This window comes from Hyposmocoma kahamanoa, unplaced genomic scaffold (assembly GCF_003589595.1).
Source record: "Hyposmocoma kahamanoa isolate Upper Pololo Valley unplaced genomic scaffold, ASM358959v1 88, whole genome shotgun sequence".
Taxonomy (NCBI): Eukaryota; Metazoa; Arthropoda; class Insecta; order Lepidoptera; family Cosmopterigidae; genus Hyposmocoma; species Hyposmocoma kahamanoa.
Window position 1 is genome coordinate 208,004 of NW_020654466.1, and position 12,979 is coordinate 220,982.

Sequence of the window (12,979 nt, forward strand, 5' to 3'; positions counted from 1 at the left end):
TAATGACTAACTTTCCGCACTTGTATCAAAAATAACTAATAAAGCATTATTTATTGCAACAAAAATGAATGAAATTTGTCAATTACAAGCAACCTTATAATAATCATTACGTTGTTTTTTTTTAGGTCTAATTGTCGGTTTTGTATCTGATACGTTTACGAGTGTGTGCATAGGAACTTTAAAATTTAGTACCAACTTCGCTGTTCCTCTTCCCTGGACTGCAAATTCCGGGACACTCTACTAATATACCACCCATACACACGAAGCATTTTGCTTCCTTCTTTTTTTATGATATCAAGTGACGGGACGAACAAGTCGTGCGCCTGGCAGCAAGCTACACGCCTGCCCATAACAGTTGCAGAGCTTTAAATCGCAAAGGTGTGGCCACTGCCACTGCGCCTGTCACCTTGAGACGTAAGTTGGCAATTACCATTAATTTCACCAACACCCTTAACCCTCCCAAACCGGAACGCAGTAATGTTCACATTATTGCTCGACGGCAGAAATAGGCAAGGTGGCAGTACTTCCCTAAATGAACTCTTTCACAAGGAGCTCTACTGCTGCTATTACTTTCATGTTATAGCAACTCGGAACTTTTGCACGAACAAATATTCTGCATTCTTTAATAGGAGTTATGTTTGTTCTTTTTATACAGGTTGGCCCATTTACAGTGATCCAAATTTTTTTTTGGATAGAGGACATTGCAGCAACGTGCTTAAAATAAACATTAATTCCGCGAAAATCAGTAGTTTAGAAGTAATGAATTTTTACGTACCGTTTTGAAAATGTTCTGTGGTTTGAGAATAATTAAGGAAAATCTGGGCTTCTTTTGAGAAATTGAGTTTGGTCGAATAACGATTATGATACAAATTAATTGAGCTATGAGTGACTCAGTGCACGTCATGTCAATTTATGAAGATGTTACAATAGTTGCAATACTACAATTTTATTTGTAAGCAATCCCTACATCTTAATGTAGATTTTAAGGTCATTAGCAAATTCTTCTTGTGCATCTTTCACAGTCAGGAATTTTCCGTAAATTTTACATTTTATTCGTGAACAAATAAAAAATCTCTGAAGGGTCTAAAATAATAGCGCAATCTTAGAACAAACACAAAAATGGCACATTGCATACTAGCTAAATGGTCACACTGCTTCCATACTAAATTTCAATAATTTAGTGCAATAGTTTTCAAACTAAAGTGGTTTTAAGAAGTACATAAAAAATCGTATCCTGTAAACTATTGGTTTTCGCGTAACTAATATTTATTTCAAATGCGTTATTACAATGTTCTCTATCTAAAAAAATTTTGGTAGACTGTAAATAGGCCACCTGTATAAGGTCCCTCAAGGACCTTGTCTAGGCTTAGTCTTACCTGTTCCATAAAACCGCCACCGCCCAACTCGTTTTTGCAATTGGCGCAGACGAAATGGTTCGCATGCCATGACACCCCTAGGGCTTGGATCACTCGCTGGAAAAGACAAACTAAATGTTAGAACGAAATGTAGACTGGCATCTGAAATTCCTTCTATTTTTTTAAACAATTACGTAAGCATTTAAAAGGCGGTGTTCTATAGTAACCTGTAGCTCAGAACTGTGGCTACATTACTCTTATATTATCCTACTCTGTTCTAGAAAGGCGAACCAATGGTGACTGGCTTACGAGGGGCGGCTGCAAAGTAGTCTAAGGGCCCCATACCAGAACTCTACTCAATGCTCAAGTCCTTGCCGTTAGGGTCGTAGTTCCAGTGCTTGAAATTATACTCAAGTCCTGACTTGAGCATTGAGTAGAGTTCTGGAATACGACCCTTTTTTTTTAACGGTGGGAAATCTTTATAGATACCCCTGAGTCTCCCTGGGGTCAGGGGTATATATAAAGATTTCCTGTGGGTTCCGGTGGGTGGAGCTCTCCCTCCAAGCTGGAGGGCCTACCCCACTAAAACCCCCCCCCCGGGTTTACCTCTCGCCGGTTAAGTCGGCGCCGTGAGGTCGGTGAACATTCACCAAAACGCCGCCCGGCCGCCCTAGCTTACGCCAGGGCTCCCGCGCCAACTGGAATACGATCCTAAGTATGGAATGAAAGACAACCGTCTCCTCATTTTTTCAATAGACTTCAGTTCAGAGGGACATTAGTCTTGTAAAAAAAGTAGTTGCTAATTTTTAATGTTTGCACCGTTTAAGTTCTAGGGTTTCTCTCAGAGAATAGTTTAGGGAGACTAGTATAATGACTGTGGCATCACAGTACATTTACTCAATTATTTTGTATTCCCGTAAAAAATATGCATAATTTCATTAAGAAAGAAGATATCCATAATAATTAACCTTAGAACTAAGTCCAAACTCATGGTACCACGATTTCGTTTAACTAAGGTTTCATTCTTTTATGGGAAACTGTATACGTTTATTATATATAATAGTTAAGATTCCCGAGCATTTATTAAGATTGTCATTCGTCAGTTCAAAACATACATGAACAGTATTTTAATCGAAAAGGTATCTTAAAAAATTGAAAACTACGTGTGAGATAAAGATGTGTGGAAAGTCTACATAGGTTTAGATTTCCACACAAATTTGATTCAAAGTGTACCTACTCTATAGCATTTAAGTTTATTTCAAATGAGCAATTGGACCCTCGCATACGGACCCTTCGCCATAGCTGTTTTCTTATTATGAATACAATTACTTTTTTAAGCTATTTATTTTATAATATTTAGTGACGGCATGAACAAGTCGTGCGCCTGATGGTAAGCTACACGCCTGTCCATAACAGTTACAGTGCCACTCAGAGCTTTAAATCGCAAAGATCTGGGGGGCACTGCCTCTGCGCCTGTCACCCTGAGACATCAGTTGACAAGTCTTATGTGCCTGTAATTTCACCAATTATAACCTTTACGAAATGAATAATTAAGGTAAATATAGTGTAGATTAACCTATAAAAATATTTAGATTTAAACTACTCGTACATAAAAATAATAGCGTTATTTCAATAAACTAAAAACAGCATGACATCTTCCTTTTTTTATAACTGTTCTTAATACATTTCAAATGTTCGCCAATTAAAATATCAGACATAAACAAATCTATAAATCTATAAATAACCAAGTAGCTATATCAAAGTGTGTTTTTCTACGAGATGATGTCACCCGAAACAATGGAGTCTAAATGGAGGCTATGAACAATGATAGCGCTTTTTAGAGTATACGTTCAGATTGTGCACGGTTATTTAATGTAATTTTTCGTTCAAATTGCTAAATTGTCTTGTCATTGGAACAATAGAATAAATTTAGTCTATTTGATGCAACGAAATAAAGCCCAGTATCACTGTCACTTGGTAATACATAATAATATGTACATATTGGGACATTAGTTGTACTACGCAGTGTTAATTAGTTACCGTGTTTGTACTGCACAATGCAAATAATACAGCAACTCATCTATATTCACTATTTATTTAACTACGGCAAACTTAACACTTTACGAATAATTTGTTAACAAAGTGCTTGCACATTTCTGCCTACAAGTAATGCCATCTAGTGGCTACACGCGGTACTACTCTTCGAGCAGGGTCAAATCTGTCTCAACAATGTCTAACAGCTCAGGGATTTTAGAGCAATTATCGATTCTAAATTTTTAAATATAAAGTCTTTATTTCAACATTATAATAAATGGCAATAATGTGCCAGACAACCACACCAACAGTCTGGGTTCATTTCCCGAAATTGGTCCTACCGGGGAATCCAATGCGAGACCTCCCCATCTAGCGTCTACAGTGCAAACCGTTGTTGGGTCACAAAGTATATGTGTCCACATACAAAACTACTTTTCTAAATGAGTGTACATTTGACTTCCATCGCATCAGGAATCATGGAAAGTGACGGTCAAGTTGACGATGGAGCATGCACTCTCGCCTTGAAAAGGCCCAAGTTATACGGTTCAGAGAAAGAGTCTGCAGACATGGAAGTCCAATCCATAGTCTTTCACTTGATCTAATCCAGGTTTTTGAGTGACACACGGAAAGATAAAATGTGGAGACTGAGGGTCGTATTCTAGAACTCTACTCAATGCTCAAGTCAGGATTTGAGTATGGCTTAAAGCACTCGAAATCATACTCAAGTCCCTGCCATTAGGGTCGTATTTCCAGTGCTTGTGTTTCCAGTGCAATCCTGACTTGCGCATTGAGTAGAGTTCCGGAATACGACCCTAAGTCTAAATCAACCGAAATACTTTATAATTATTAATACAAAAATCAAACACTCAGAAAAAACTCCTTCGATCCGGCCGGATTCGAACCGACGTCTTCTAGCATACCGTGTCAGACTATACCAACTAAGCCACGGTTTTAAAATACGCTTTTAGAGATATTAATCTTGGACATTTCTTTTTGACTAATTCTGTCTCAGTGAGTGAATTGAGAACTGAACCAAACACGTTATTATACAATAAAGACGGCCTTCTGACCTGAATAAATCGGTCATGTAAACTTTATTTTACTACATATCAACTCTAAACCGTGCGTGAACAGATCTTTATTTGGATGTGTCTTTCTCAAAGTTTTACTATGCAAATATCACGCGCCGCCATCGCCTTGTTCAATGGTTTACCCTTTCACTCTTAACCAACCCGTAAAACATTGGTTCATGAACTATTGGGGATTATATTACATTTACTAGTGTAGTAATGGCGTTAATTTTTGATCCATTACAATATTTATAAATTTAAGACCTTTTCAAAACAAAACTACTTTTACATGCAATACAATACAAAGGAAAACAATATACTTAATACAAATATGTCAATTCGGTAAATGCAATACAATACAAAGGAAAACAATATACTTAATACAAATATGTCAAATCGGTAAATAGTTCAATTATACGATGACTACAGAGTACGTAACCTCTCGTTGATATTTTGCCATAACTTTTTGTACTTATATTCTAATAAAGCCCGTAAAATTCTGCGATAGCCTGTAATATTTACCCGATATCCTGCCGTAGCAAGTAATAATTACCCGATTTTCTAACATAAAAAAAAACGCGGTAAATATGTACTATGAGCACCGCAAAAGCCTACAGAGTTACTCACAGACTTCGCTAACAAAAGAGGACTGGGCCTATTAACCACACTTGGTATGCTTGTAGACATTAGCCACCGAAAGTTTTTATGCCACTCATCCAGTCGGCTAGTGCACGATATATTTATTACTTGTATTATTATTTTTTATTCTAATTTTGTTTTTTTAACGGTAATGTAACCCAAAATACAACAAACACTATTATGTAAATGAGACTAATTTTTCGGATCTGTCTAATGTCGCGTATATTTAAGAGTCGATACCTCAGCTCGAACTACACTGGCTTTATTTCAGTATTTATTTTGTTTTGTTATACATCGGGATAAAGCCATTTGAAAAATGTGTACCTATCGTATACTATACGTGTTTTAGTTCAGTGGATATTAAAAAATCATTGATATATGTTAAGTAAGTTTAGGGCCCACTGAAAATCAGCGTCACAGCCTTTTCTCGGTGGTGACAATAGCTGAGTGGGATCCTGTTGCATACGCACACATGACATTCAATCTAATTGTGTTGAATATTTAATGTTTGCTTTGTTGTTGCGTATGATTTTTTTTTTCCTTTTATTTTATTTTATTTTTTTATTTAGATTCATCTTTTTTTTACCTTCATTTTATTGCTGTGTATATTTTTGTTGTGGCGTAGTAATAAACGATTTCTATTCTATTCTATTATAAGTACCTATGAATACAGCGGTCTTCTTGTAAAATTTCTAGGTAAGTTTGTGTTTTTTTCTATCGTTTTTTTGGAATCGTGTTTTCACACCGCATAGTAATCAGTGTATATCCTCAAGTATGCGGAGTCAACCAAAGCCATTTGATGTTGTACCCCAGTGAATGTTAAAGCGTGTAAAATTACTGTGCTTGTGTTGAGTATTTTTTCATGTAGGTAATTGTCACATCCTCCCTCCGCATGAAACCGCACCGCAGTAGCGTTGAACAATCAACCCCTGAGGACGTGTCTGGTATATTTTTGGTTATGGTGTCAATGACGCTAGTTGCGCTTGTGTTATTTATTTTATTAATTTTATGCGGAGGGAGGGTGGGATAATTAACTGCATGAAAAAATATTCAACACAAGTGCAGCAACTTTACACGATTTAACCTTCACTGGGTTCGCGGAGTAGCAAATTAATTTACTTATATTTTTATTCGCGTGTATTTTTTTTTAATGAACTTACGTTTCGGGCACTTTACAGGTCACGGCTGACTTAGATGATGTTAGTCATCAACCTGTCGGATTTATTCGCAAACCACATTATTCGGAAATATAAACTATTTATTTATCTGCCTTATTTTTGTTACCAGAGAACATAGTTTCATTTGCAATGCATAGCCACCGCGTTAACCAATGAACTGTATAAAAACTCCTTAAAAGCATTAAGTACAACTCTTAAAATGCAACGATGCAAGGTCGAACAACTCTCCATATGGCATGTCCTTAATTCTTGATCTTTACCAATTTGTTAGGTCATTTTATAGCCAATTTATCGTTGCAGTGCTTGGGCCTTAATTGGTAATGCTGGGCATTTCTAGTAGGCATTTGGATGATTAATAACGCAACGTTGTGACTTTCCGAATAATTTGTATATACACACATCAAAAAAAGTTTGCGATCACTTCGAAAAACTGAAATCTTTTTTGTTACTGTAGATTATATTATGATTTTTTCTTCTTTTTAGATTCTTTATTTAAAAATAAATTAGAACATAAAACAATGACCCCGTTCAATTGTTTTTTCTTATAAAAAGGCTTTCAGTCCTAGCTTACGCTCATTCAGAAATCTGATTTAGTCAATTATAAGCGATTCAAGATATTTTTCGCGGAAAGTTGTGATTGAAAAAATGCCAAGAGGATTATCAGAGGTTTTACGAGCTAGAATAGTAACTTTGAGGTAAGAAGGATACACCACGAGAGTAATAGTACGCAGACTTGCTATATCCCAATCCTGTGTCGCGGCTACGTTGCAGAGGTATCACGGAATGGGGAATTTAGCTGACCGACCCCGCAGCGGTCGCCCAACTGTTTTGACAGCTGCCCAAAAGCGCTATATTAGATTGCTGGCAGCCCGTGATCCAACAATCAACGCCACTAAAATAAAAGCAGAAGTCAGGGCCGCCTCTGGGCTTGAAGTTAGCACGCAGACCGTTCGCAATTGCTTGCACCAGGCTGGATTACGAGCACGGAGGTCTTGGCGAGCTCCGCTCAATTCCCGGCAACGTCAACAACGAAGATTGCAGTGGGCTAGACTTCGGCAAAATGAAGAAGGTGAGGACGAAAACATTTGGCAAAACTGTCTCTTCGTTGACGAATCCCGAATCAGCACTCATCCAGATAACCGACGTGTCCGTGTCTGGAGAAGACCAGGCGACCGTGAAAGACAAAGAACTGCCACTGGAACAGTTCAGCAAGGCGGAAAATCTGTGACCTTTTGGGGTGGCATTATGATTGGAGCTAGAACGCCTTTGATCCCGTATCGGGGCTTCATGACAGCAGACATGTACAAAGCAGTTGCTATTGATGATATCGTCAGACCATTCCGAGTAAACCATGGGCACCAATTTGTACTGGTCGATGATAATGCGCCCGCACATCGAGCTCAACGAGTCAATGCTGCTCTTCAAGAATACGATATCACACGATTAGACTGGCCTGCCGGCTCGCCCGACTTAAACCCAATAGAGCACGCGTGGGATGCTCTTAAATGAGCAGTATGGAACCGTGAGCCACGTCCCCAGACAGGTCCAGAGCTCAGGGAAGCCGCTATTGAAGAATGGGATAGGTTACCCCAGGAAATGCTGGATAACTTGATCCTCAGCATGCCCAGGAGGATCTTCGCATGTATTCGAGCCAGGGGAGGAGTTATTTTATATTGAATTCACACCTTTTAATAATAAATTGTTGTTTAAGTTTAATTAAACAGTCTTTTACTTTCTATGAAATTTCTATCACTATTACATTATGATTAATGGCTCAATTTTTTTAAATAAATAATAAAAAATAGTTTTATATTTTAATTTCAAACAGGGTATTCCTATTTAAAGAAAGCATACAACATAGATTTTTTCTTGATAAAGTTAAATTTAAAGAATTATAGGAGCTTATGCTATTGATCGCAAACTTTTTTTGATGTGTGTACATCAAAATTAATCTCACATGATGGCCATCTCCTGCCGTAGATCGTCTGTCATTATAGGCTCTTGGACCCGTGAAGATTATGCAAGATTTTGGAGCCATGTGGTTTTTCTACAACCGCGTCTCTATTATATTAAAGGATGAACAAATCGTGTGTGAAATGAATATAACTCATTAACAGAACTTAATATGACCTACAGAAAAAGTTGTGAAGTGCGCAAAATAGTTACCTGAAAAAATCTTTTCCTAGTTACAGTACGACTATTTTATTAATAACCCGCGGCCATCTTTGTGTCTATATCTAGTAATTATTAGACGTATCATCCGTAATTATTCTAACTACGTACTTTATTGTCGTTTTTTTCTCACGTGAACTGTATACCTATAGAGCCGTAAAACTATTTTCCTTTTTATAGTAGCATTTATTTTTCAACAATATACCAAGGAACTATATGTATATAGTATAGTCAATTGAATGCGTCCGTCTGCAACAAGTGCAAAGGGTAACAGATAGAAATCCGATGATAGCCGAAACACGAAAATTGTCGAGAGATTAAAAAAATAGTCTTAATGTACTTTAATTTGAACTTAACGATATGTCACTAAATAATAAAAGTAGTTTTAATTTTATATCATAAAAACTCATCTTCGATGCTGCAATGACAAACAGTTAATTTTCACCGTGTTACTACAGAAGTATAATTTCTGCATTATCCTTTTGTAGGAACACTGTTCTGTTTGTTTGCCACAAAACCCACACGTTAATTGCCTCAACAGGCCGTGTCATGAATTGGCGATACATTGTAAATATTGTTGTTAACTACTGCTCTGAAGTGGAAATATCCATAGACACATCGTGATGATTATGCCCTATGCATAATAATTACAATTAAACACGAACTAAAAGATTCTGGTTATATGCACATTCAAATTCTAAATATTACCTTTAATAGATAATTAAATTACATTTCAAATAGTTAAATTGATTAAACACTTATTCTGTCGCCGTTGGTTAAAAGGGCACTTGTGACGTTTAAAAAAATTGTTACGTATTTTGCTAAACTGCCGTAATCAGTAAAAATAGGCTGATCTATCATTATTTTTTCCTATATGGTAAGGTATGTAACTACAGAGTTACACAGTTACTCAGTTACATGAGGATCACAGGATCCTCATGTAACTGAGCATGCTGAGTCGTTACAGCTTCGCAGAGATATAGCGTCTCTTAGCGTATTCTATCGCCTGTACCACGGTGAGTGCTCTGAAGAGTTATTCAACCTTATCCCTTCCTCTCCTTTCCATCAGCGGACCACCCGTGCCGGACTGCGTTGCCACAGTTGGATGGTCAGTTCAATACCGTCCCGCACTAAAAAGTTTGGCAATTCGTTCTTATGCCGAACCATCAAATTGTGGAACCAACTCCCGGCGCATGTATTCCCTCCCCTCTATAACATCGGGTCCTTCAAACGTAGTGTGAAGAAGCATTTGGCCAGACCTGCAAAATGATAGTGACGGAGTGAAGATATTTGTGTTTTCCATCCGTTATTCTCATCTCTGGACTGTATTCGCACTTTCCATCAGGCGCGGGCAGTCATTTTGCCGAGTCACAATAAAAAAAAAATAAAAAAAATGAAGTTACCGCAAGAGAAAAGTAGACATTTTAAAAATTTAATTTTAAAAATGTTTAAAAATTTAATTTAATTTTAAGTTTTGAGTTTTTGCCATAAGCGCCCTTTCAACTAAAGGCGGCAGAATTAATTATTAATACAAAGATAGAACACAAAGAAAAATTTCTTCGATCTGACAGGTCTCGAACCTGCGTCTGTATACCAAGCTAAAGCCACCGCCTCTACCAACTGAGCTACAGATCGAGTCAGCTGATCTTACGAATTTCTCTAAGAGTTTGCTACAAATCTTTTGTGTTGGAAATTTTCGGCTTTTATCGTCGTGAGTAGTGTCGGGTCACGTCATTGACTTACAAATAAATGGACGACGGGTCTAATACAAAAACCACGAAAAAAAATCCCAGTCAACCTATTTAAACGTAATGACATGTAAAGGAATATGAAAAAGCTAAAACGTTGAATTTAAATTGTAATGTCATCGCAGTACTGTCTAATTTTGCTTGCTTCGCTGTCAGTCGAACAAACTAAGACTAAAGCGTGAATGACGCTCTGTATACGATTTTAACGCCCTATAAGTTCGGACACTTTTTACCGCGGACCCGACGTCCATATAATTATAAGCCAATGGATCACGTAAAAAATCCGTTTTGAAAGAATTATATTTGTTATAATTATTAATACAAAGATCGAAAACTCAGAAAAAATTCCTTCGATCCGGCCGGATTCGAACCGACGTCTTCTAGCATACCGTGGCAGACGCTATACCAACTAAGCCACGGAACGAACCAGCGTATCTCACGAATTTTTCTATGCGCTTGTTGTTGTAGTCTTTGTATTTGGTTTTTCAACGACTTTTTAGTCGTAGCGCCATCTATGATTATTAATAACCATAATATTAATAACTGCTACACTAACTTACTAGTGGAGTAATTTCACAAAAAATAATTGAATATCAATTCAATAAAAATTTACAATTGTATTTTTTCAGAAAAATAAATAATTTTCCTATAATTTTCCACATTTGACGTTGACTTCTATCAAAAATTGAGGTTACTGAAGAAAAACGATGGAGCCAATAGAAAGGTTTTTTCGCAATCGTGAAATCATTGAATTCTCGTTTTTCTATAATGGCCTTTAGCTATACAAGTTTATTTTATAATTCACGCTAAATAAAACTTCAAAAGTTACTTTTAAACGTAGAACATAATAGGAGCCTTCGAAATTGTATTTTCCCAATTATCCGGGAATTACTAAATACCCCTACGATCTTTGCGTTTTAAAGCTCTGAGTGGCACTGCAATTGTTATGGACAGGCGTGTCGCTTACCACCAGGCGCCCAACTTGTTCGTCCCGTCACTAGTTATTGTAACAAAAAAACAGTTATCGTTTTTGTACCTAAAATCTCAAACCACAAACAGCCAATTAAGACGTCAATGTCAAATGCAAAAGGTAAACAATGACTCACAAATGCGATAATGCTAAATTGTACGCGTTGAATGCCATTGCCATTTGCAGCTTGTGCGAAATTGCCATTACATAATGTACTGTAGTTGATACCTGTTTATAAGTGATTTGTTCAAGGTTGAGGATAAATAAGATGTTAATACTTAGCCTTATATAGGTCCCACTGTCGGGCATAGGCCTCATCTCACAATGAAAGTGCTTGAGCTTTTGACTTTACTAGCAGTAGAGTTACTTATGAAAGAGTTTGTGAAATTGCAGTTACATGGGACTTGTCAACTTATGTCTCAGGGTGACAGGCGCAGTGGCACTGCCCCTCAGAACTTTGCTATTTAAAGCTCTGCCTGGCACAGGAACTGCTATGTACAGGCGTCACTTGATATTATAAAAAAAAAACTTTTGTTCACCATGTTTTCCTTCACCGAAAAGCACATGGTGAATTTCATATTATATTTCGCACGTAAATTTCGAAAACTCGGGGTTGCAACCGCGGATTCGAACCTACAACCCTTTATGCGTTATATCTCGTATAATATTGAATATAGCTGAATGATTTTGACGAAAACAAAACATATGTGTTCTATTTGTCAGTATATTATGAATGTTGTTTGTCTTTTTTTTTAATAATACCAAGTGACGGGACGACCAAGTCGTGCGCCTGTTGGTAAGCTACATGCCTGTCCATAACAGTTGCAGTGCCACTCAGAGCTTTAAATCGCAAAGATCTGAGGGGCACTGCCTCTGCGCCTGTTACCCTGAGGCACCAGTTGACAAGTCTCATGTGCCTGTAATTTAACCAGCACCCTTACCCTTCAAAGCCGGAACACAATAATGCTGACCTTACTGCTTGGCGGCAGAAATAGGTAAGGTGGCAGTACTTCCCTGGACGAGCTACAAAATATATGCTATGTCTTTATTTATTTATTTATATATTGAGTGTATTTTTGTGTAAGATTTATGAATAAATAAGTAAATAAATAACGTCGGTACAAGCAGCACTAGGCTACTAATGGGTAACAAAAAAAAACTATAAATAAGAGTCAAAGGGCATAAAACACGTCCTTGTAGAACACATCTCACTAAACAGGCACATACATAATTTAATCTCCTTTCCATATAAAGTATTCTTCGCAGACAGTGAATCAGAGCTCGTGACGTAATTGTGTTATGGTAATAAGAACTGGCCCACGCGGTGTTAATTTACAGCGTGCGTGGTCCTAATTTCTTTTTTTTATTATATCAAATGACGGAATGACCAAGTCGTGGGTCTGGTGAACACACCTATCAATAACAGTTGCCATACTACTCAAAGCTCTAAATCGCAAAGATTTTAGTAGCAGTACTAAAGTACTGCCACTTTACCAATTTCAGCCGCCAAGCATTAAGGTCATCATTATTGGTTCCGGTTTGGAAGGGTTAAAGGAGCCAGTGAAATTACAGGCACATGAGACTTGTCACCTTATGTCTCAGGGTGACGGGCGCAGTGGCGGTGTCCCTCAGGTCTTTGCAATTTAAAGCTCTGAGTGGCACTCCAACTGTTATGGACAGGCGTGTAACTTACCATCCATTGAACACTTGCTCGTCTCGTCACTTGTTATTATAAAAAAAATCTGAGGGGCTAAAATCTTTTGTACTTGTGGTTTTCCGTACCCTTCAAAACCAGAATGCAGTAATGCACATA

The 12,979-nt window shown here is 37.4% G+C and overlaps 2 protein-coding genes across 2 annotated transcripts in view; one reads left to right on the forward strand and one right to left on the reverse strand.

The window, feature by feature from the left end:
* LOC113235861 (metabotropic glutamate receptor 2-like) overlaps positions 1-12,979 on the forward strand; it is a 159,170-nt gene that overhangs the window by 86,553 nt on the left and 59,638 nt on the right. The gene's annotated exons all lie outside the window — the stretch shown is intronic.
* LOC113235605 (transforming growth factor beta-1-induced transcript 1 protein) overlaps positions 1-12,979 on the reverse strand; it is a 61,619-nt gene that overhangs the window by 2,203 nt on the left and 46,437 nt on the right. Inside the window, exon 4 of the mRNA XM_026471373.1 lies at positions 1,377-1,472. Coding sequence (XP_026327158.1) covers positions 1,377-1,472 — 96 coding nt within the window. The remainder of the gene's footprint in view (positions 1-1,376; positions 1,473-12,979) is intronic.